At 41.7% G+C, this 24,299-nt stretch overlaps 1 protein-coding gene and 1 long non-coding RNA gene across 4 annotated transcripts in view; one reads left to right on the top strand and one right to left on the bottom strand.

The window, feature by feature from the left end:
* The window catches only part of WDR64 (WD repeat domain 64), a 69,431-nt gene extending 47,987 nt beyond the window's left edge, over positions 1–21,444 (top strand). For both annotated transcript variants that reach the window (XM_082214992.1, XM_082214993.1), the window contains 11 exons: positions 792–885; positions 2,351–2,393; positions 3,477–3,625; positions 4,213–4,318; positions 5,379–5,440; positions 7,339–7,448; positions 9,263–9,451; positions 10,945–11,044; positions 12,027–12,107; positions 19,280–19,375; positions 20,786–21,444. In XM_082214992.1, coding sequence (XP_082071118.1) covers positions 792–885; positions 2,351–2,393; positions 3,477–3,625; positions 4,213–4,318; positions 5,379–5,440; positions 7,339–7,448; positions 9,263–9,451; positions 10,945–11,044; positions 12,027–12,107; positions 19,280–19,375; positions 20,786–20,851 — 1,096 coding nt within the window. In that variant the 3' untranslated portion in view covers positions 20,852–21,444. The remainder of the gene's footprint in view (positions 1–791; positions 886–2,350; positions 2,394–3,476; positions 3,626–4,212; positions 4,319–5,378; positions 5,441–7,338; positions 7,449–9,262; positions 9,452–10,944; positions 11,045–12,026; positions 12,108–19,279; positions 19,376–20,785) is intronic.
* Positions 3,614–7,386, bottom strand: LOC309528023. Of its 2 annotated transcripts, XR_014217478.1 has the most exons (3): positions 7,247–7,386; positions 4,636–5,124; positions 3,614–3,751 (listed from the first exon to the last, which is right to left on the bottom strand). It is a non-coding gene; the product is annotated as an uncharacterized lncRNA (long non-coding RNA). The 2 variants fall into 2 exon arrangements; XR_014217479.1 differs by lacking the exon at positions 3,614–3,751 and having other exon boundaries at positions 4,368–5,124.
* Positions 21,445–24,299: the final 2,855 nt, after the last annotated feature.

The raw sequence follows: 24,299 nt of genomic DNA, 5'->3' as shown, positions 1-24,299 counted from the left end.
CAAACAGTTTAGGTCTTTATGTTATTGGTCCAGCCAGTGCTGTCTTCTCCAACAGACAGCAGCTCTCTTAAGTAGACATGGCAGGCACTGAGTATTCAGTACTGGGCTAGATGAACAAAGTCTAACTTAGTTTTGTATATGCCCCTGCTAAGGGAGGAATGTGGGGAAGGGCAATCAGCTCCTTGCATGTTTGGCCTTGTTCATTCACAACCCATCAGGTTACATTTCAGGTTGGTATTGGTGTTGCTCAAATTCCACATGGCAAAGGCAATTGCTTCCATTCTGTCCCATCTCCAAAACATTTGCCATTTAAAGTCATTGGGGAAATCTGCCAGTCTTGTTTTTGACCCTCATTGCCAATACAATGTATTCTTTAGGTATAAGCTTCTGGCATTTCTTGTTGGTCATTGACCGTATTAAAGATATTTGAATTTGCTTCTGGCATTTCTGTTTGGCATTCTCAAATGCCTATTAACATTCTTTGGCACCTAGAGGCTCTCTTTCAGTGTGCCAGTGTGGTGTAGTGGTTAAGAGTGGTAGTCTCGTAATCTGGGAAACCAGGTTCGTGTCTCCGCTCCTCCACATGCAGCTGCTGGGTGACCTTGGGCCAGTCAGACTTCTCTGAAGTCTCTCAGCCTCACTCACCTTACGGGGTGTTTGTTGTGGGGGAGGAGGGGAAAGGAGATTGTTAGCCGCTTTGAGACTCCTGAAGGGGAGTGAAAGGCGGGATATCAAATCCAAACAACAACTCTTCTTCTTCTTCTTCTTCTTCTTCTTCTTCTTTCACAAAGGAGACTTAGCGAGACTTCCACCGACAGTTTAGACCAACCGAGTGATGTCAACACTGCACAGGAGGTGGAAAGCAGCTTTGCAAGCATAAAGAAGGTATGTCTTTTGACGTTTGTACAGCAGCCAAAAACACTTGTAAGAATGTTGTGCATGTTACCAGTTAGATTTGCTAAAAACTAAGACAAGACAGCAAAGCGTGAAGTGTTTATCTTCATAAAGGCAACATGGGAGAGAAAGGAGTGTTAGCACATGTTATTCTCTCATACAGAGTAACCATACAGAGCTGCCTATAGACATAAAATGTAGGGCTGCTGTCATGCTGCAGTTTGCGTGGTCTCCAAAAGGTGGCTACGGCAGCTCCAGTGTGACAACAGGATAGCAGGTGGCTGAGGTGCATTGTTTAATGGGGAGGGCAGAGGTGCTTCAAAGAGCAGCTTGGCAAACAGCTCTGTGATGTTCCTTCCTCCTCCATTAAACACAACTGCAGTGACGTTCAACAGTGGAGGGAGACAGTTTAGCAGATTTGGTCTCTGAAGCTCCTCCCCTCCTCCTTTAAAACCTGGTGGGGCTTGGAGCAAACTGGAAGAGGAAGGGGCTTGTGTCAGCAAGTGGTGGTGGGGATAGATGGGGGCATGGCTAAGATGTAAAGGGAGGGGCATTTGGCCAAGTGTAAAGGAAGGGAGCATTGGAGGAAGGAGTTTGGTGTGTAATTTGGGCTGATGAGCAGACTGAGCAAGGGCAGCAGCCCCCAGTACTCTCGTGTTATTTCAGATGCACATCAGCAGCATTTCCAGATATAACGAGGAATGCTCAAAGGGCCAGTGCATGAGCAGAATTTCCCTTTCTTCAAGTCACATTTTAAGAATAGATTATTTGTAGAAATTTCAATAATCACTACAATTATTGTGATGTGTGCTTCAAAGAATGCTGTACTGTACTGTCTGCTCAGTATCAGAACATGTGAGAAATATGATAGCCTCTGTACTAGCAAAAGCTGGAGATTAATGTTAGGTAAAAATGTCAAAAATGCAAAATGCCACATTAAATCATGTTCTCTGGTTCATAGATAAAGAAGCTGAGATTAGGGGGAAGTGAAATTAGACGCTGGCAAAAACCAGCGGACTGTGCAAGCCTGAGACTTTGCTTGGGCTCCTCCTAGCTCATGCAGAACCATGGTTTAGCATTAAGTGCCACAGTGGCCAGTAAGAACAGGGATTTGTGCACATGCACAGTGAGCAAGTTGAGGATAAGTATGATTCTACAGGGAGACTGCACTGTGAAACTGTGGGGTTGCAATACATTAAATGGTGGTGGTGATTGCTGTTAAACGTATTACCTGGCTTTCACCCACAGGTTACAATTAAAAATCAGAATTAAAATTTATTACTGTCACAGGAATAGGTTTATAGGCTATTATTTGTGGACTCTGAATCTGTCAGCATTTCTGGGAATGGAAGTATTTTCTTCTTCCCAGTAGTCAACAACTAGAGTTTACTCTTTATGCAAGCTATTTTTAGTTCCAAACCTCTGTTTCAATATGCATGCTATTGTTTAATTTCAGGAAGCTGTTAAAAGTGAAACTGATACCAAAACAGAAACTTCAGGTATGAACTGGAATGTCAGAGTTAAGTTGCAGAAAATCTTCTAATATAAGACTATGTTTGAGAAAACTTTTTTTTAAAAAAACAAGCTATCAGAAATTAAGCAAGTGGTTGAGTAAAAGAATAGTTAAACATTTGTAAATACCACAGAGAAGGTTTTGAAAACATGCTCATTCAGTGAATGACACAGAAAGGTTTTGAAGAAGTCCTTATTCAGTTAAATGTTTGAGTTTGCTTATGCTAGTGGACAACTGAAGATGCCAGAATATTATGATTTAAGACTGGTAAAATGAAGGATTAAATCTTATATACAAAGACTAGGAAACCCATGCATGTTATCTTTGAGCAATTGCTTACCAGAACTGATCCCTTTCTGGAGACCATGAACTTGCATTGAATTGTGAACTGCACTCACTACTAGACACCCAAATAATGATCATGATTATTTACACAAAGATGAAACAAATAGTTTGAGCCTTACTTATCTGGCAGCTCTTTTGTCACTATCTACTTGTGTCACTTTCAGTTCAAGTTAAGCTTATGATTGTGCAAGGAAATCAGAGACTGAACCAAGTTATACCTCAGCAGGATACTTAATGACTTAACCAAGATGTAGAATTCCATGCCAATGTATACCCCCTTAGCAACCTCTGCCCTGGAGGCTGTTGATGAAGATGCAGACATTGAAATATTAGTATAAAACACATTTTGCCATAAAGCATGTGTCCATGTTCAAAGGAAAAAATAAGCACTATTGTGATGAATTGAAAGTTCTTACTATTTATTGAACTTTTCGTTAGTTGCTTGTTGCATGAAAAGATCTCCAAGCTATTTAAAACATGTGCAATTCACAAACCATACATAAAACAACATACACACCCCAGTAGAGAGCTTTGGCAGCCCCCTAACAGGGCAAAGAATGTCATAGTCCATCCAAAGCATGGACAGGGGGAGATTAGTTTTGGCCTGACATTCAAAAGTTGACAGTGAAAGTGCCAGGCAGATGTCATTGGGAAGAGAATTCCTCAAATGGAGAGCCAAAACTGAAAAGGCCTTCTCCCTATAATCAATTATGCTTTCTTTTAGAAGCAAAATTTACAGGGTCTCCCACCTTGGAGAACAAAACACTGGGATCTGCTTTATTAGAACCTCCAAATCAGGAAACAGAACGTCGTCCAAGACCTATACTTGCCTCTGGCCATGAAGATGGTTTTATTTATCTCTGGACTATAACGGTAGGTCCTTTTGCATAACTGGATTGTGGTAGAAAACAATGGGTTCAAGCATCCTTGTATTGTGCTATCAGCCAAAGGATGTACAATCCAAAAAGATTATTCTTCTACATCTCCTGTCCTCTTTCTCTGTTTTTGTAGGAAACACATAAAATTATATTACTATTTATGCTTCATCAACAAAGGAAAGGATTAAAAAAATATGTAGAACAAAAAAATCATTGTTTAGAATTCATTCTGATCCAGCTGTTCTTCCAGCAGTAGCCTCGGGAAAGCCACAAAATGGGGCATTTGGGGGGGCAAGGGTTCCGCACCAACAACTTTGGATCTGCCCAACAGATTCCTCAAAGGGATCAAGCCTCAGGCCCCTCAGCTGTGGTAGCAACCCAAACCCCCACCTCACCCCCGTGAGCATGAGCAGCAGGGTTTAGGTTGTGTTAGTCAATTCTCACTGCCCTGCTGATCCCTAGCCAGGAGTCAGGATTGCTGTGTTAGCCAGGGTGCTAGTAGACTGGTGTGACTCCAAACCCCTAATGTCAAAAAACGCTGCTTTGTTAAAAGAAAGTCCGATTGTGTTTTTGTTTGTGAAGGGAGATCTACTGAGAGAAATTTTGCCTTTCACAAAACATCCTCCAATTCCTTTGACAGCACTGTGCACTGGTGTATCTTCTAAAACACTTTTTGCCGCTAATAAAGGTAAGCAACCATTTATCATGGTCATAACAGTTTGTAAGCATTAAAAAAAAAGAAAAAAGATGGGTGCAGACAAGAACTGAACCCTTTCCAAAGCCTGGCCATTGGTCAAATTACTAAAACCATGTCAAACTTTTGAAGATAACTAAAGAATATCTGTAAGCACTCAGTACTAAGCACATGCAAGTGTGAAATAAAATTAAAAAGAAATCCTGCATATGTCTCCTCAGAAAGGGAGGAAAAGGAAGGGAATAGAGGGCTGTAGTCTTAATTACGTTGGTTTAAACATGCATATAAATGCTAAGCAAATAATACTTTACTTTGAGGAATCCCTGAGGAATCAGTGCTCAGCAACAGGGAAGCAGCCAAGTGCTAGATCTTTTTCTTCTTTTTAAAAAAATATTTTTATTAGTTTTTCAGATATATAAAAAGTGCTCGGCTACTGTATAATGTCAAATGAACAGTTATTCTTATAATATTTTTATTAGTTTTTCAGATATATCAAAAGTGCTCGGCTATTGTATATTGTCAAATGAACAGTTATTCTTATCCTGATACAAAATAAATGGTAAATCATGTAACAATTTCTTTAAACAAACAACACAGAACAAATCACATCTTGGAAAATTAGGGCTGTAAACTGGGCACATAATCCAGATTCAGTAATCATAATTTAAATCAGAAACAGAATCTTAAAACTCTACCATATCAAGGGAAATAGACCACAACATTAATTTTACATTATGTTTAATGTGTTAACCAAATCTTCTCATAAACAAAAGGGGGTTCTTGACAGTGGTCCTCCTTACCTGCAAATAAGATAAAATTGAACCAAACTGTTACAAACTATCATTGACCTTTCTGAGTCTGAACAATCTGATTGTAAGGTGCCAGCCTCAAGAAGGCTCTATCTGAACCTGTATAATCCTATTATTAATTTAAAGACTAATCCAGATCCCATCTTGGTCATTATTTACGGATGTCATAAACCATGAAATTATCTGTGAATTGCTCCTGATCCATATGTGTAAATATTATTTTTGATGGGGCATTTCTCTTGCAGAGGGGCATGTTATAAAGTGGCATATTGGCTCCTTCTTAGAAGATCCACAGGATACCAACAAGGTGAGGCAGCTGTAAAACAAGTGCTTGCTTTTAATTCACTTATTACATGGGAAATAGGTATCCCCTTACCAATGCCATTTTGCCCATTTTCTTTCCTTGCTTGCACTGCAAATCAGAACTTTCATGTTAAATAAATAAAATGTAAAGAACGGTGAAGGTCTAGTATAATCCTAAAAACATGAGGCTTTGTGTTTGACCCGGTGTTTATGCTTGGACCAGGGCTTACTGTATTCTAGAAAATTTATAAAATCTGGCACATGTTTGTGATTTGACAAGTAATCCAAATGGTCAGCCCACCTCACCCTCCAAAAAATCCATTCTATAATCACCATTCTATAATATAATAATCCATTCTATAATACAGTGGTGCCCCGCAAGACGAAATTAATTCGTTCCGCAAGTTTTGTCGTCTAGCGAATTTTTCGTCTTGCGAATCACGAAATCCCATAGGAATGCATTGAAAATCAATTAATGCGTTCCTATGGTCAAAAAAAGTCCAAACAAAGCCAAATTTGGTACAACAACAGTTTATTAACTGCTCTTTAAAGTCACACATACTGTAAAGAGCAGTTCAAAAATTGAAGGGAAAATAAATTAACTTTATAAACAAAACATGTCTTTGTTTTTAGACAAAGGAAACAAAGTCGCGAGACGTTTTCGTCTTGCAAAGCAAGCCCATAGGGAAATTCGTCTTGCGAGGCAAATCGAAAACGGAAAAACCTTTCGTCTAGCGAGTTTTTTGTCTTGCGAGGCATTCGTCTTGCGAGGTACCACTGTATGGTGATATTTGTTACCACACCTCACTAATTATCTGAATGAAGAGTGTTGTTAGAGATAGCCCAGAGGGCCTGAACTGTGAATCTCTCTTGGCCGGCCTTCCCTTTCCTTCCCTCTCACCTTTTAAAAACTTTTTTTAAAAAAATTACTTGCTTGCCTTTAGGGCACCTATGACTGGTGCCACTCACCATTCCTAGAGGCATTTTATACAAAAATTATCCTATGCAAGTTTGTGTCATGGGCCTGTGCCCTGAGTCCTGTACTCTAGGAGGGCCCTCCAGCCAGTAGGCCCAAGTTGGCCCCACAAGGATATTTTCATGACGTCTTCTGATGAGCACAAGGGTGCAGTTATATCCTGTGTTTGTTGTGTATATCTGTATATCTGTTTCCCAGCCGACAACCGTGGCACTGTCCATGCAAACCTGCATGGAATCCCTTGCTAAAACAATGAAAGAGCAATTCTGAAGCAAGAAAGGGTGTGTATCAGAATCTCTGGCAGAAACAGGAAGGTTTTCTTACCATTGTATTAGGAGGGGATCCCTAGAAACTGCTGCTAAAATGAGGAAAGAAACCATTGCCTTCTAGCAATTTGGCCCGCAAGGCCGATCCTGATAAGGATCTGGCCCATGGAGCCAATGAGGTACCTAGCAACACTCCTGGTCTGAAAATGGAGCAGCGTTTTTTCTGTAGCTGTGCCTGAGGCCTGATGTCCATCTTTGATGGAGACACAGACAGGCCTGTTTCCTGCCAGACATGATGTACTTCCACGCTGGAGGACTGAACCAGTATTTATTTAAAGCATTCATTTTCCACCCTTCAATTCAAAATGTTCAGAACCATATGCAGTCTGCACTGGTAGCAAGGTTCCCTGATCATCTAGGTGGTTTTACTGTTTTTAAAGTTGGTGTGTTTTGTATTTTTTTCTCATTTTATCTTGTACAACAGTTTGAATCCTTCCAGCTGTGAACCTGTTTCTAAATATGTAAAAGTAAAATAAAGAGTTGGTTAGCTGTGTTGGGATGACTTAACCTACATCTGTTCACATCAGCTGCTTGAATGTTAGAGCTTCTCAACGCCCACCAAAGCTGTCTCACAATTTGCTAACCTCTCTTATTCTGCAGCATATAAAGCAACAAATTTGCTGGAGAGCTCATTCCGCCAAAATAGTCAGCTTGTTCTATGAAGAAGAAAAATGCCTTGTGGTGACTGCTGCTAGTGATAGTTCTGTCAGGTTAGTTACAATTAGTGGCAAGCATTTGAATTTGGCCTATGCCAGAGTTGCTTTGTCCGCTTGATGAGGCATTTAAAAGCACATAGCTTTCCCCGGTGAATCCTAGGAAGTGTAATATGTTAAGGGTGCTGGGAATCGTAGCTCTGAGGGGTAAATTACAGTTCCCAGGATTGTCTGAGAGGAGCCATGGTTTCCAAAGTGGTATAAATGTGCTTTAAATGAATGGTGTGAATGTGACCTCTGTCACAGTTTTGCATGCTGGCAAATAATATCACAGCATGGCCTGGGATACTGTATGGAAAACTGCAGAGAGGGCCAGTTCCAGCATTGAGGGGTCACTCAGCAAATGCCGTCCATTTGGCCTTTCTCCTTCTGGGCCTCTCTAGAACTTTTGCTGGGCTCTTGGAGGTTTCTCTTGGCTATGGCTGTCATTTTGGATTTCTTGGTACAGAAAGTATTGATCTAATGTGCAGATATCTTTCCCATTCTAATTAATTCAAGAGGGTTCTGGAAGCTTCTCTGTGTGAAAGAAACAAACAGAAGGTTCATGGTATTTGGGTTATTTCTTCAGAGAAGCTGAGTACAGCTGCCTTAAACTGGTTCTGCTACCTCTTCTGTCAAGGTCATGCTGACTATAATAACAGGCCAGAAGGAGCCTGGGTTTCACTTTCTCTTTCTATCTCTTTCCTTCTGGTGTGGTATTCTGTATATAGTGTTAAGGTTTAATCTTATTATAAGTTATTGTAAGTTTAAATTAAGTCTGCTGCAACTGGATTTCTTATGGACAGTGCCAATCCTGAATGTATTGGATTTGTGACCATTATGCTCATTTGCCTTCAGGAGGAGTAAAGCTCTGCTGGGTGAAATATAATTGCCTCTGGTCTATTTTTTGGGAATCCTGCAACGTGCTTAAGTTTTTACTCGGGTAACTATAGGTTGGAGTTCTGCTCTGGATCAATATTGAGTAGAATTCCATGTCAATGGCAGCCATAAAGGTAAAGGTAAAGGTACCCCTGCCCGAACGGGCCAGTCTTGACAGACTCTGGGGTTTGTGCGCCCATCTCACATCTATAGGCCGGGGGCCAGCGCTGTCCGGAGACACTTCCGGGTCACGTGGCCAGCGTGACAAAGCTGCATCTGGCGAGCCAGCGCAGCACACGGAACGCCGTTTACCTTCCCGCTGGTAAGCGGTACCTATTTATCTACTTGCACCCGGAGGTGCTTTCGAACTGCTAGGTTGGCAGGCGCTGGGACCGAGCAGCGGGAGCGCACCCCGCCGCGGGGATTCGAACCGCCGACCTTACGATCGGCAAGCCCTAGGCGCTGAGGCTTTTACCCACAGCGCCACCCGCGTCCCTCTAATGGCAGCCATGTTTTTGCTCAAAAGTTGAGTTGACTTCCAGGGTACAGTATAGAAAAATCATGGTCATTTGCCCCCCAAAATATGGCCACTGCTGAAAGCCAGTGCGAGTTGTTTGAGGGGAATTTTTTGATAGAGGGCCCAGGGCAAACATCTACCATGGGCCCTGTTGGAGCACTGTGATCCCAGCAACTGCCAAAGATATTATTGTGCCTGACTGCAGCTTCTGCTCCTGGTGGACATGCTGAATAACTATTTTTCTGTGGGCTGCCACAGGCTAACCCTACAGACAAAGAGGTTTTGAGCACTGGTCCTTAATATATTATGCTGTGAGCATTCCAATTCTTCTCAAGTGGAAATCTGTTTCGTTTTTGGTTAGTATTTGGTTAGTAGTCTTCTGTTTAGAAATCAATATTGTTTAAACATTTCTTTATTGGCCTTCTTCCTCACACAGGCTCTGGCATGCACCCGATGGACACTACATTGGTTACTTTGGTCAGCGCAGGTTGTTTGAACTCTTGGAATCCGCAGATATCATTTTGCCCTGTGACGTGAATGAAATCCCCTTCAGCATAAGAGACAACAGCAAATATATGGATAAAAAGCAGAAGTTTGAATATCCTCTGGTCCTTGACAGAGAGAAGTAAGATTGGCCACATATTAGATTGCATGAGGAGAAACACCTGCAGTTTCTATAGGAACTTGTGTATAAGGCAAGGATGGGAAACTTGTGGCCCTCCAGCAGCTGTTGGACTCCAACTCCCATCAGCCCCAACCATCTTGGCCATTGGTCAGGAATGATGAAAACATCTGGAGAGTAACAGGTTCCCCATCTCTGCTATATAGAATTACTACAGAATACACTGAACTGAAGCTAAACAATGTGGGTTGTGGCCACAAGTATGGACCCAAATATCCTTTCCACCCACCTACCATCTCACTGTCACAAAACTTTTGTCAGTCACCACAATATCCCCCCTGAAGCTCAGCAATGCCTGTGAAACTTCGCAGATGCCACAGCTGATCTGAAGGACAGTGTCCCCGAAACCTCTCCACAAATCAGCAAGGGGTTGACTTTCTTCATATTCTCTCCACCCTGTTCTGATACGACTCAAAGATAATTATTCACATTAATAAATGAAGTTGTGTCTTTTTAAGCAGCTGGTTATATATATATATAGCTGCCAGTTACCTTTATGCCCTTGTAAAGATTTCTACAGCTTGCTCGTGAAATAAAATTAATATTTCAAATGAGTTGTGAGTGCACATTTAAGGTTTAAGAGAGGTGTAAATAACCACCCTTTTGGGTTAGAACCCGTGAAAGCTGTCCTTTGTAATACACATTGCAATGAATGGTAGTCTATAAATAAATAAATGACAACAGTACAATTCAGCAACATGGTGTTAGGTTTAGCACTTTCACTATGCGCATTTAGGGCCCATACCCCTAAGGCAGGAGTCAGCAGTTCCTTCGTCCACAGGGTGAAATCCCCGTGTCCCACCTGCTTTTGCACTGCATTTGATAGATGTACTTACTACCAGTTCAAATGCAGATATCCCTCCTAAGCACACCCACCCACAACTATTAGGCAGCTGAAAACTTTTTTTTATTGTTTAAAGCACTGCTTGTATGTTTATGCCATTAAATGTTGGTTTATGCCCTTTTTTTAAAAGGTAACTTTTTAAAATGGAACAACTGCCCTGCAGGGTAGGGGTGAGGTAATTCATGATATCACAGGCACCTGCCAATCAGCTGTCAGCTTCTGCAAACTAACATGACTTGCTTCCCCTCTTCTCAGTTCCGAAGACCTCACCATTCACATGATATATGTGGAGCATTTACATCCTTTTGAATTTACCTTTGTAGAAAAGATGTATTTCTTAGTTATGGGGCCATCCATTTGCAGAGCATTCCTATGTATATTTACACAGAAACAAGTCCCTCTGTGGTTAGTGAGTCTTACTGTGCTTCCGGTTGCAGCCTGAAAAGGGCAAACTGTACTGCTTTAAATTTTCTAAATTTTATTGCAATTATTTTTTTATTGCAAGTTATACTTTATTTTTATCTTGCATGATTATGACATTAAGTTTCTTTTGTTTTGTAAGTACAACATCTTTTCCTTTCTTTTTTTCTAGATGGAAGACTCTGACCAGAAGCTCCTTGTCATTGAAAAAGCCTGGCCCTTTTGAAGTTGATCAAGATTTCAAGTTTTTCAAAGCCCTGGCTTCTCCTATGGTACTAAGAGTCAATTGTCATGTCAGAACTCCCTAAAACTGCCATTACATAGAATCGTAGAATTGGAAGGGACCCAAGGGTCATCTAGTCCAACCCCCTACAATGCAGGAATCTCAGCTAAAGCATCTATCACAGATGGCCATCCATATCTTTAGTTGCCAGGTGAAAACATTTCCCCTTAACCAGACCTGTGGCTGATTAACATTCTATGTCCCTTTAAATGTGTTTGGGGGGTCTTGGTTTCTTCTTGTTGCTTTTATTATGTAGTTTGTTTTCTCATTTTTGCTCTGTGATCTTCAAAGGAAGGATCCTCCATCTGTAGAGACAATGTTCATTCATGAAGCCACTCATAGAAGTGGACCATGCTAGATAGAGTTGCATGTGTAAAACATGATTAACTGAATTTTTGGGGGGAGTGTCCATCCTAAATACAATGGGTTCTTCCAGTTTGTTGCTACTTTATGGTGCAAGCCATTCATAGAAATCACATGACTGCCCCCACAAATAATCATGGGAACCATAGTTCAGACCCCCCTGGAGCTGTACTTTCCAGTACCCTTAACAAGCCACAGTTCCAGCTGCTTTAAGGCATTTGCCTGAACATGTGAAGACTGCATCAATGCATGGGGGTGGGGGTACATTGTCACCAATTCTTCCAGTGTCACCAGACAATGCAGGCTCCTCTTCAGACCCTTGCCTGTTAGCATGAAGGTCAGAAGGAGGTTTCAGAAAAGCACATTCTGAGCCCTGATTTGACCATTTTGACGGTAGCACCAGATTTTATTTTATTTTTCATTTGTTGATACATGTTTCTGTTCAGGTAACTAGGAAGATCAGTATTGGCCATAATGTTAAATCACTGAATGTACTAAATGCTATACAATTAGATGTGGTGGGCTTTTTATTTATTTCATTATAGGTATTTGTTTTTGAGTTTTTTGCTGGAAATGAAAATACTGATGGTATTGTTTGTGTCTTCTAGATTAACAAACACCCCCTGGAAAGTTTCAAATCTGGCAGCAAAGATACTGGTGTTGTATTTGGGTCTATACCTATATACAGGGTGAGTTCAAAGTAATTTGCTTAAATAAATGTTTCATAATGGAAGAAACATTAAAATTAAGCAATGTCTCAGATTGTGAATTGCTACCATTTGCTTCTCATTTAAGTATCTCCTTTTTACTGAGCTTGAATTATTCCTTTTCCGCTCTGAGTTTTGTTTCCTTCCTATAAAGTATCAACTGTCCTGTAAGATACATTTTGGCTCACCTATTATAGCAAGTAATATTTGACTTTTACTAAGGCCTTGAGCATCACATATGGGCTATAAAACACCTGCATTCAGCATGTTGTCATAATGCCAGGGCTGTCTGTAGACGAGATACTGAGCCACAGTTATATCACAATCCTATGCCTACTTACCCAGAAGCAGGTCCTGCTGAGTTCAGTGGGAATTGCTGCCAAGAAAACAAGCATGTGATCACAGATTTAGACTGCAATCCTGTACGCACTTAACTGGAAGTAAGTTCCATTCAACTCAGTATGTGCTAGTCCCATTAAACTCAATTGAGATGGAGCTTACTTCTGACACACAGGATTGTACTATATACCATATATTTTGACCTGGCTGTGCACATTGCTCCTCAGCGCAGTTTCCCCCCATCCTAGCACCCTCTAGATGTTTTGGACTACAACTTTCATCAACCAGCATAGCCATTCTGGCAAGCGTTCTGCTGTAGTCTAAAACAGCGGGAGGACATCAGGTTGGGGAAGGCTGCCTTGAGCTTTCTTTATCTAAGGAGAACCTTAATGCATGCTGTCACCTTCCCTCACATTCTTGTTTCCTCCCGCTATCCTCAGAAGACTTGATTCTGCAAACGCAACGAAGCTCTGCTTGTTGTTATTATGTGAATGAGGAAATCCTGGGTTCAAGCTCCCAACTCTTCCTTGAACTAAACGGCCTTAGGGAAGCCACCATCTCCCCCCCATACCACAATATACCGTATTTTTTGCACCATAGGGCGCACCGGACCATAGGGCACACCCAGTTTTTAGGGGGGGAAATCAAGAAAAAAATCTTTTCCCCCCCAGCCCCAAAGAGCAGCGTACAGGGTGTGCACAACCTCTCCCTGCCGGAGGGGTTGTGCGCAGCTATGGAGCAAGCCAAGTTTTGGCTTCCCCTTTAGCCCCATGCAGCCTCTCCTTGCCGGGAGACGCTGCGCAGGGCTAAAGAAGCCATAGCCCCGTGCAGCCTCTCCTTGCGGAGGGATTGCGCGCAGCTATGGAAGAAGGCAAGGCAGCGAGCGGGATGGATCCCGCTCGCTGTTTTGCCTTCCCCTTTAGCCCCGCGCAGCATCTCCTTGCGGAGGGATTGCGCGCAGCTATGGAAGAAGGCAAGGCAGCGAGCGGGATGGATCCCGCTTGCTGTTTTGCCTTCCCCTTTAGCCCCACGCAGCGTCTCCTTGCGGAGGGGTTGCGCGCAGCTATGGAAGAAGGCAAGGCAGCGAGCGGGATGGATCCCACTCACTGTTTTGCCTTCCCCTTTAGCCCCGCGCAGCGTCTCCTTGCGGAGGGGTTGCGCGCAACTATGGAAGAAGGCAAGGCAGCGAGCGGGATGGATCCCACTTGCTGGTTTGCCTTCCCCTTTAGCCCCGTACAGCCTCTCCTTGCCGGGAGACGCTGCGCAGGGCTTTCCTGGCTTTTCTGGGAGGTGGGGGAATTTCCTCACCTCTCGCAAAAGCCTGCAGAAGCCGTGAGCTCTTTAAAGGGGCTGCGCGGCTTCTCCTGGCTTTCCTGGGAGGTGGGGGAATTCCCCCACCTCCCGCAAAACCGGCAGAAGCCGCGCGCACTTTAAAAGGGCTGCACGGCTTCTCCTGGCTTTCCTGGGAGGTGGGGGGATTCCCTCACCTCTTGCAAAAGCCTGCAGAAGCCGTGAGCTCTTTAAAGGGGCTGCGCGGCTTCTCCTGGCTTTCCTGGGAGGTGGGCCAGTCAGTCCCTTCTCCCTCCTGTGGAAAAGCCCGCAAGAGCGCACGGAGCTTGTGTGCGGCTCTTGGGGGCTTTTCCCGCCTGCCTTCCCCCTGCATTCGCTCCATAGGACGCACACACATTTTCCCTTGCTTTTTAGGAGGGAAAAAGTGCGTCCTATGGTGCGAAAAATGCGGTAGGCATTAGGTAAGGTCTAGAGGCGCCCTTCTGCTAATGGAAGGGGCTGCAGTCCAGCAGAGGCTCCTGCTCATGGAAGGAAGAGGACAGGCAATTTCCACTGGTTCTTCTTGCAGCTCCCTGCACACATTGCCATGCTGTTCTAGAGGGTTCTCATCTCACAAAGCAGATTTTCAGTGGACGGGGAAATCAGAGAAATTTGCCTCTCCCTCCTTATGTAAGTGGGAGTGGAATGCTGAAATCAACCCTGTTAAATTTTATTGTAATAATCACTGAGCTATTTTATGTGAAGTACATTGAACATTAACAAGTCCTGTATAAGTGCTATTGTTACGATCAATGTTGTCAAATTCATTCACCTCTATTCCAGTTCTGCCACTGCTCAATATATGCCTTTCCTTCACTCAAGTTTTTTGCCTTCTCATCTTAGTGATACAGTGACTCTTCCCGCTCTCATAGAATCTTGGAAAAGGCACTCAACTGGCATTGTCCTAAGAGAGGTTTAGGACTGATGTGTGATATGATATACCAGGCATAGGCAAACTCAGCCCTCCAGATGTTTTGGGACTACAACTCCCACAATCCCTGGCTAACAGGACCAGTGGTCAGGGATGATGGGAATTGTAGTCCCAGAACATCTGGAGGGCCGAGTTTGCCTATGCCTGTGATATACACTGGATGTGAATAGGCAATGAGAGAAATTTCCAGGAAAAAAGCAAACAAACATGAACATGACTTTGGCTAGACTTTGCCAATATGGTGCCTTCCAAATGTTTAAGCCTTTCTCCCAGAATCTCTGACCTTTCATGGTACAAGTGTTAGGTAAGATGAAAACTGCTGTTGTGTGCTGGGGCCTAGCATGACAGAGGTTTGTCCCAGTTGGCTCCTAGATGCTCTAGACACTTGAGCCTTAAAGCTGAGCCTTAAATTCATTTTTCTGTTACACTGTCAGTCTTCCATTACCCGTTATTAGTTTAAAAGAATTTTGTGACATGCTTTCTGACAGAGAAGCAATAAAACCTGAAAAAGATTCGCTTCCATTTTTTTCCAACTCTGCCGTTACAAATCAGGAATATCACTGTTACAAAGTCACAGGGAGTTAAAGACGAGTAAAAATAGAAATATAACACATTTCAGTAGTTCTATTTGGGGGAAGTACATTATTCCAAAAGCTGTGTCTTGTTGACTAAGCAGCCATAAAATGTTGTTCTTGCCTTTAAAATAACGCTTATATATTTGAGTGGTGAGAAGCTCCAGGGGCACAGCACTTACCCAGGGTTGGTTCTTTTTAGAAGATGTTTTTTGGAGGTTTAATTGTGTTTTGTTGTACTTGGGTTTATTTACAAATACACATGTTGATCATAAATGGGGACACACATTTAGCCAAAGTTTAGCCAACATATAGGCAAAGTTCACTATCCCTACAACAGATCTCCATAGAAACAGCCAACACCCTATGAAGCCCAAAACTCTCTTCACACACCAACACCTGAATTGCCTCTTCCTTAGCTGGGAAGGCAGAAGAACTGCTCTCTTCTCTGATCAAGTTTCCTATTCAAAACATTCCCAAAATCTTCCTGCATGGAAAACCAATTTTCTAAATATTGAGTTCCCATGACAATAGACTGCCTGTAGTTTACCTAACAAAAGGATGGACTTGGCTGAATTGGCTAACAGGTTTGACCAACTTTAAGCAACCTTTCTGATCTGCTCCTCTCCAATATTACAGTGTTGGCTTCAAATACTGCAAAGCAGATTCAGAAGTCGAGAATTTTAATATGACATTTTGTTAAGGATTGGAAATTTGACTATTTAAATAGCTTGACAGTCTGCTGAATAAAAGACTGGCACAAAATCAGGTATGGACCTGATCCTGACACCCTTTACACCCTTTCCACTCTTTCCCATACATACACTATCCCATGTCTGAGACTTTCCTGTTGCTGATAACTAACCCACAAACGGTGCTGCGCTCATGGGACAACTGCTTGGAAAGCTCCAATTGCATCACATAAGTGTTGTTTAATAGGAAAACACCCTAACAAAATGTGCACCACATTCTACAGAATGTGCACCACCAAGCTACAGAAAACCCACATTCTCCATTTCAACTCTTAGTCAATTGGGATTTGTGCATTAAGGCCACAGTCCTATCTATACCTGCTTAACTGAGAAAAAGTGCAATTGAACTTGAGTGTAGGATTGCACTGTGAAAAAGACACATCTGAAAATACGTTATATAGAGCTAAAAACAAATAACAAAAGTAATTGCAGAATGTGATTCTCTCGCTTTTCACTGGGGTACAAAATGAAAGTCAACAAGGAAATATTAGACTTTTTTTAACATACAGGAAAGGAAAATTAAGTTCACACATATATAATGGGAGATACCTGGCATGAGCAAACCACCTTTCTAGAGAAAGATTTAGAGAGAGTAATATATGAGCAATTGAAAATGAGCCAAAATGCAAGCCAAAATCACTTTCCACCTCTACAGAAGTAATAGAAATTCTCCTTCATTATAAGTGTTTTTGCTACCACAAGCTACTCTTCATGTAGAAGACAGATTCTGTCAGGGCAGGCTAAAGGCAACAGGTGTATCTTGCTTATAGAAAGAGATTGCAATCCAAAGCACTCTTAAAAACTTAAATGCCGGGTTTTTTGTTTTTGTTTTAAACTTAATTAGTGCTTTTCCTTTATCAATCTCAAAGCAGTTCACAGTGTGCATTAAATTAATTAAGATCAGCAAGTGACAACAATTAAAACATATAGGTAGTTGCATCACATAATTTCAGTAACAACAGCAGCCAGTCAAGAAATGCCATGGGGAGCTCATTCACAAAATGCGCACAACAATGCATATTAGAATTACTTATAGGGATAGAGAAGGATTTACTTGATTTCATCCAGCCAGATCCTGATTATCTGGATTGGTTCACTACTCTACTTTAGTCCATTTTAGAATCTGCAGTCGTGGGGGCTGAGAGCAATAAAGTGCCTTCAAGTTCTGTCACTCTCAGTGGGGACTTGCTCTGTTCTACTCAAAGTGCACAGCGGCAAAACAAACAAACAAACAAACCAAACAACCATATGCTAGTAGCTGGATTATTTCTGGAATTTTTTATAGGTGTGGGGTGGTGGATTTAAAATGGACAAAGGCACCACTGGAGCTCTCAGACTACCTGGTAGATGCTTTTATTTCATGCTGACTTAAAAGGATTTCCCTTTTAAAAATCAAACAAGACAGGTGTAGTTCTGTCCCTTTGTAGAAGTGGAACAGACAGGACCGCAATGGGTCTCTCCATCCTTAATTACTTCTGAGAAAAAAGGCTCAGGATGGATCTCAAATAAGGAGGGTGGTGTTTGCTGACAGCGAATACTAACAACAAAACAAGGCAGGGAGACAGGGGGGGGGGAGACAGCTGTACATGTTGCCCACTAATGACAGCACAAGAATGAATGGTTTTAAAATGAAGGGAGGCAAATACAGAGAACATGCACCACTTTCAGCATCCATGTTCTGGAATAAACATGCATTTTATATGGTGGCAATGGAACTTACAGTTCATGGGTGAATTCTTTAGAGTGTAAAATTGATATGGGCTTTGAAGAAGAAACAGTACCTCAGCGGAAGCAGCTGTCTTGAGGGGGCTGTTGGATCTTCTTCCTTGGAGGTTTTTCAAGAAGAGGCCAGACGGGCACATGCTATATTGTCTTGGGGGAAATAGTTGAAGAAGGTAATCAGCTGGGATTCTTCAAACCATGTAGATGTGACCAAAAGAATGACACTGTTCCAAAAGCAAAAGCCAGAAGAACAAGTTTGCTTTTTTTTGGAAATTATAACCTGACACCATATTGGTAAGATTTTTAGGTCACTACTTGCTGGGTTGCCAAAAGGCTATTTTTGTAAGCAGGAAAATGTTGGTGGTGGAGTGGTTTCACTTCAGGCTATCTGTACACCACAAATGGCAAGAATTGGCATGAGAGGACAGGTATATTGGTATAAAAGGCTTTGTAGTCTAGAAGCGTCTGTAGATTTATTTCACAAAGTTCATTATGGCCCCTTAAATAAACGAACACCAACGTGCCTACATAGGCAAGCAATGTTATCATTCTTATGATCTTGTTGGCACTACTTAGAAAGTAACTTTGAAAAAAACAGATAAAGAACCCGTCAGTTTAACTCTCACCTCAGCACCCACAGCATTTATTTCCCATTCTCAAAAACAGCCAAAGAGCCTTGAAGCACTCTAAATAACTAACTTATTATGGCATAAGCTTTCATGGACTTTATCAGAAGCATGAAGATAAATCTCAGTGGTCAGTCATATGAAGAAGAAATTTATAAGTTGAATGGCTATGAGATGACTAAATTAAAGTCAATGAGACCTTCAATAAATGTTATAAGCACACCTTTAACCTTTCACGGTACCAAGTTGGTGATAATTACTGAGGTTATAGTATTAACAACTGTAGTGGGCAGGGAACCATTCACAGCAAACAGTCATAGATAGCACAGATATGTTGGTATTGACCATCTAATTAACTTGTGAATTATTTATCTCCATTTCACCCACTGCAAGCTGAAACTGCTTGATGAATTTTTGCGTTGTATTCTTCCATTAAAAGTATTCCACAATGGCCACCATAAGGTCAATTACAGAATGTCCCAGGAGTTGGGGATATTTTCTCACTGGTTTATGGATGTCAGATTTGTGGCCATTTATGCTTTTGCATAGAGACTTGTCATGTGTGTCCTATTTAGAATGCAGAAGAGCATTGTTGGCATAAATCACACCTACCTCAGCTATGCATGTGTTAATTACATTTCCCTGGCAAATAACTTCGATCTCAGCCTCAGTTTACCTTCTGAAAAAGAAATTATAATATTGACCTACTGCAAGGGGATTGCTGTGAGGCTGGACATGATAAATGTAAAAAACTTGTACATCAAAAGTGTTTTATATAAATAACAGCAAGAAGCTGACTAAGGGATTTTTCCTTAGTGCAGATTTCACAAATGTTGCACCTGTCCACATAATTCTTGGTTTTTTTCTAAATTACTTGTAAAAGGTTGCAACTCCTCCGAAGATTAAACCTATTCATACAAAGGATCAGGAAGACTCTGTTGACAGTATTGGCATGAGAAGCAGAATTATTTCCCATTCAGTAAGTGGACTGTTTCTTCATGTAGCATGCATGTTAGGTCTAAGAATGGGAGGCATGCGGAGGGAGTTTCTGGATTTTAAATTTCAGGCAATACAACCGAATCTGCTTAAATTCAAATAATTCACCTTCTGAACTGACACATCTGTTTGGCTACTTCTTGGTCAATTGGCTGTGGGTAGTTTGTTTTGCAAAAATGAAATTAAGATTGGGACAAATAATAAAGTGCAAAAAGCAAAACAGTAAACTGTTATAACATGGTTATAGCATTCTTTTTTCATCACAGTGAACCTTCAAAGTCTACAAGCCAGGATGGGGGAGAAATCCAATTCACTTTGCATTTATAGGCAAACCTTCCTAATTCGCCGTTTCCAAAACAATATGTTGATATTTGCCCTTCTCTGAATTTTGAAGGGCAGTTTTCTAGCCAAGTGAAATGTACAAAAACGCAAATACTAAAGTGTGCATATATATTTGTGAAAATAACATACAGAAAATAGTTATAGTGGGGAAAATTTGCTTTGCAAAGATGTATGTGTTAGGGGAAATTGCATACAAATATATGTATTTGGGGTGAAATTTGCCCTAAAATGCTGGTTGGTTTTTACAACAATTTTTTTTTGGGGGGGGGGTCACAATGATGTGGAAATATGGAGATCCGAACTTAAGAGTGAAAAAATTACAAAATGGAAAGAAACTGAAATGGACAGATTAGCCCATCCCTCCCTCCAAGTAAATACCCCCCCCCCCGAAATGCTGGCAAAGAAGTACAGGGGAGTGTATTGCCAGTAGTGTAAGAGTGTAACAGATGGGAGTGTAAGAAAGCAGACATATTCTAATGTTGCTCTTCTCATCTGCCAAATCAGAAGTTGTCTGACAGGGCCCCATTAGCAGTAGGGTGGAGCAGAGAAGAGACCACCCCTTCTTTCCTGCAAGGCAAGCTGAAACCATAAAGCAAGGAAGACTGACTCTTGTACCTTTAAGTAGTACTAGTTTTTCAGCATTAGCTGTAGGGAAACTACTTACCGTTGCTGAACCTTTCTACCTATTTAGAACACCACAAACCTCTTGACTACTATGTGCTTGTAGTCAAGCTGCTCCCACTTGCCCTATAGTTCCCGTCAGTCAACCTCCTTAAGCTAAATCCTAGCCACCTTCCTTTAAAAACTCATATGTCTTTTGCAAGATCTGGACCAAAAGCAAGCAAAGCAATTTAACAAGAGGGCTGCACAAGAATCACGGAAGGTGGGAAGAGAGATTGGGTCTTCTGATTGTAATAGATTCATGTGTTCTGGTACTGCCTTTGATATTCAGGATCTTGTACAAAGATTGGTATAATGCTCACATACTATTTGGGTTACTTTGCCTTAAAATGGGCATAAGTAAGCATTTGTTCTACTCTTTCTCTTACAGCCATCGCGTGCCGTCGCTTCAAAAGCTTCAAAAGCTGCAAAAACCTTTCAGGCCCCTCCTTTCTAACCTCCTCTAATGCCAATCCAAATATGAAAACCATGAAACAGGAAGATGTGTTGCAATGAACATCGGTGAAAATAAAATCGTGATAACACAAAAGGAAAGATCTCTGGATTTTTGTATCTGAAACACTAGGCATGCACAAGCCGACAGACATCATTTTCAGCAGTTTCTTTTCCCGTTGTTAATATCATTGTTGTACTCCAACAGAGGAATTTTAAAGTGAGACTCCAGCACACTATATCTGAACTAGAACTAATAACTAAATTTAATTCTGTTTATTTGGGCTTAGATGGAAACCGTGGCTTCCTGTTCCACCTCAGGTGTTGATTTACTGAGCAGTGCTAAAATGATTGTGTTTTCACTAGTTACTGCTGTTGGGAATAATTCTGTGTTTGTTGGTGTTAATTTAGACTTGAGTTGAATTGTTACAGACTGTGCTTTTTGCATGTCTTTGCTATTTTTACCCCAATGTTTGCAGTTTTTCCTGTCCTCTGTACACTCATACCTGCCAGTTGAAGATACTGTGCCTCTGATGAACTGGACTCTGGTCCATGAAAACTTATATGCCATAATAAAGTTACTAGTCTTTAAGATGCTATGAGGCTCTCTGTTGGTTTTGCTGCAAAAGGCTAAGAATACCCTTCTGGATCATGTTGAAAACTTCCTGCCGATTGGGACGCAGGTGGCGCTGTGGTCTAAACCACTGAGCCTAGGGCTTGCCGATCGGAAGGTTGGCGGTTCGAATCCCTGTGACAGGGTGAGCTCCCGTTCGGTCCCAGCTCCTGCCAACTTAGCAGTTCAAAAGCATGTCAAAGTGCAAGTAGATAAATAGTTAAATGGCGTTTCCATGTGTTGCTCTGGTTTTGCCAGAAGCTGCTTAGTCATGCTGGCCACATGACCCGGAAAAACTGTCTGCGGACAAACATCGGCTCCCTCGGCCAGTAAAGCGAAATGAGCACCACAACCCCAGAGTCGTTCGCGACTGGACTTAACTGTCAGGGGTCTTTTACCTTTACCTAATCCTGCCGATGAGGCACTGGCAGGGGAGGGAAGTTACATTCTCAAACTAGCTTATATGCAAGTACAGTACACACTTTATATTATGAGTGCAATAAGATTTGTCTGGCATATAGAATAGCCAAGTAAGCCAGTCTTCCTGGCACTGAGAGAGAACCCAATATATAGAAATATTTCTGAGAAAATGAGCCTGTGTTATATCCCTTCCAAATACATGAAACAAATGGGGACTCGGGGGAAATCTTTAACTTCTCATGCAAACTAGCTGTGACAAGGTAGATAAACCAGTTTCCTTCCTTGAAATAAGAAGAGGGATGCAAGTCCACTCACATTACTGGGCCTCTGTGTTGTACCACGCTCCCTGGGAGCAACCCAGAGGAACAATCTGCCCATGATGCAATCCTTCAAGATGGGCACCTACTTGCTAATGACACTGGAACATGGGTTGGGGCTCTTGTCTTCTGTCCCAGACCCTGCTCCAAGTGAGTCCTGCTATAGATGGGTCACCCTCTACTCTTGCTTTCCCCCCAACTTGGTTCAGATGTTTTGAACTGCAACGTCCAACAGGCCCAGCCATTATGGTCAATAGGCAGGGGTGATGGGAATTGTAGTCCAAATTATATGGAGGTTGGGAAAAGCTGCCCTGCCCAGTCTAATGATGGACTTATCTACTTGCTACTTATCACTGTAAATGCTTTACAAAATGTAACGTTTTATCAGTCATCAATATTTTAATATTACTGATCCATGTTTAAGGGATTCTTCTTGTCTTAATATTATCCTAATGCGTAATTTCTTAAGAAACATCTGTCGATTGATTTACATAGGTATCCATGCCTCCCATTTCAAGGCAAAAAAAGTGTTCACAGAGTGGCTATAAAGTAAGCAGGGGTAAAAATTCTGTGACCCAACCATCTACAAGTCACCTACAGTAGCTGTGAAACTTCAATATAATGCTGTTGTTTTAAGTGTGAACAGACTGGTTTAAATGCTTTTCGGATTGCGCTTCTGGTACTAGTTGATAAACCTGTGTGTAGGAATCTCATGTCAAAATGCTTTATGCAACACCTCGGAATTTTGTTGAGTGCTGGTTAAGATGTGTTAGCCCACACATTTCAAGTGCACACCCTTATTCTGTGCGTGAACTGGCTCTCAGATGAATGCACAGAGTCCTCAGCACCACTTAAGCATCCATTAAAAGTCTCCCAGGTATGTTCTGACCTTGCTTGACACAACCGGTGTGATGCTTTGTGATTACATTTTAGATTTCATCTTCCTGTGGAGAAAGAAAACAGAGCCTAATGGGACTTACATGCTTCTTAAGGTCATTTTTATAAAAGTTAACTTCTAATGGAGAATGTGTTGTTATGTGCATTAATCCCATAATACTTTTCTACACACAGAAGAATCTTAGCTGTGTTTTGTAACCTTGAAAATGCCAACTTTTGTTCCTTCCTCATGTCTTGTTTTTATGATACTGTTCCACTGTTTTTATGTTTGTGTTTTTTGTACACTGCCTTAAGAGATTTTAGAAATCTTAGACATTTTAGAGGTTTAGAAATTCATTTATTTCATAAAATTTGTACAGCACTTGATTTTTTTTTTTAAAAAATCGAAGCGGTTTTCAAAAAGAAAAAACAAGAAAACCAAGAAAAATTCACACCAGTACTTTCAAACATGCAAAAGTTACAGTACTGAAAACAGATTATAATTGCCTGAACTTTCAAAGCATCTGGGTACGCTTGTCTAAACAACGTTTTTAGCAAAAAGCAGGTGTGGAAAGAGTACAGTGAAGGTGCCTGCTTGATCTCAAACGTCAGGGTGTCCCAAAGTGTAGGTGCTGCCACACTAAGCAATCAGATTCTTACAATGAGTATTACTGGAACAGGTATTATGTGACACCTGTGGCAGTGCCAATTCTGTCAATCAAAGCGGTCGAGTGAGCGCATGTGCAGTAAGGCAATCTCGTAGGTCTCATAGAAATGCTTTTAAATAAATAAATAATGCTGACTTAGGCTGTGTGTACACACTTCTGAATCCTTTGGATGCAGTGCACTCCCATCCCTGGTTTGGGAAGCAGTGTACACAGGACATTAGTCACAATCTGTATCTATTCTGTATCTATCCTGACATTTCTTATGAAATACAGTGGTACCTCGGGTTACAGACGTTTCAGATTACAGACGCTTCAAGTTACAGATTCCACTAACCCAGAAATAGTACCTCGGGTTAAGAACTTTGCTTCATGATGAGTACAGAAATCGCATGGCGGCAGCGCGGTGGCAGCGGGAGGCCCCATATACTAAAGTGGTACCTCAGGTTAAGAACAGTTTCAGGTTAAGAACGGACATCCAGAACGAATTAAGTTCTTAATTCAAAGCCGTCAGTTCCCAAAAGCCTGTTGGAACAAGAAATTCTTCACCTGCTGGAGGAA

This window comes from Podarcis vaucheri (genome assembly GCF_965113315.1).
Source record: "Podarcis vaucheri genome assembly, chromosome: 3".
Taxonomy (NCBI): domain Eukaryota; kingdom Metazoa; phylum Chordata; class Lepidosauria; order Squamata; family Lacertidae; genus Podarcis; species Podarcis vaucheri.
This window is presented reverse-complemented; position numbering and strand designations above follow the sequence as displayed.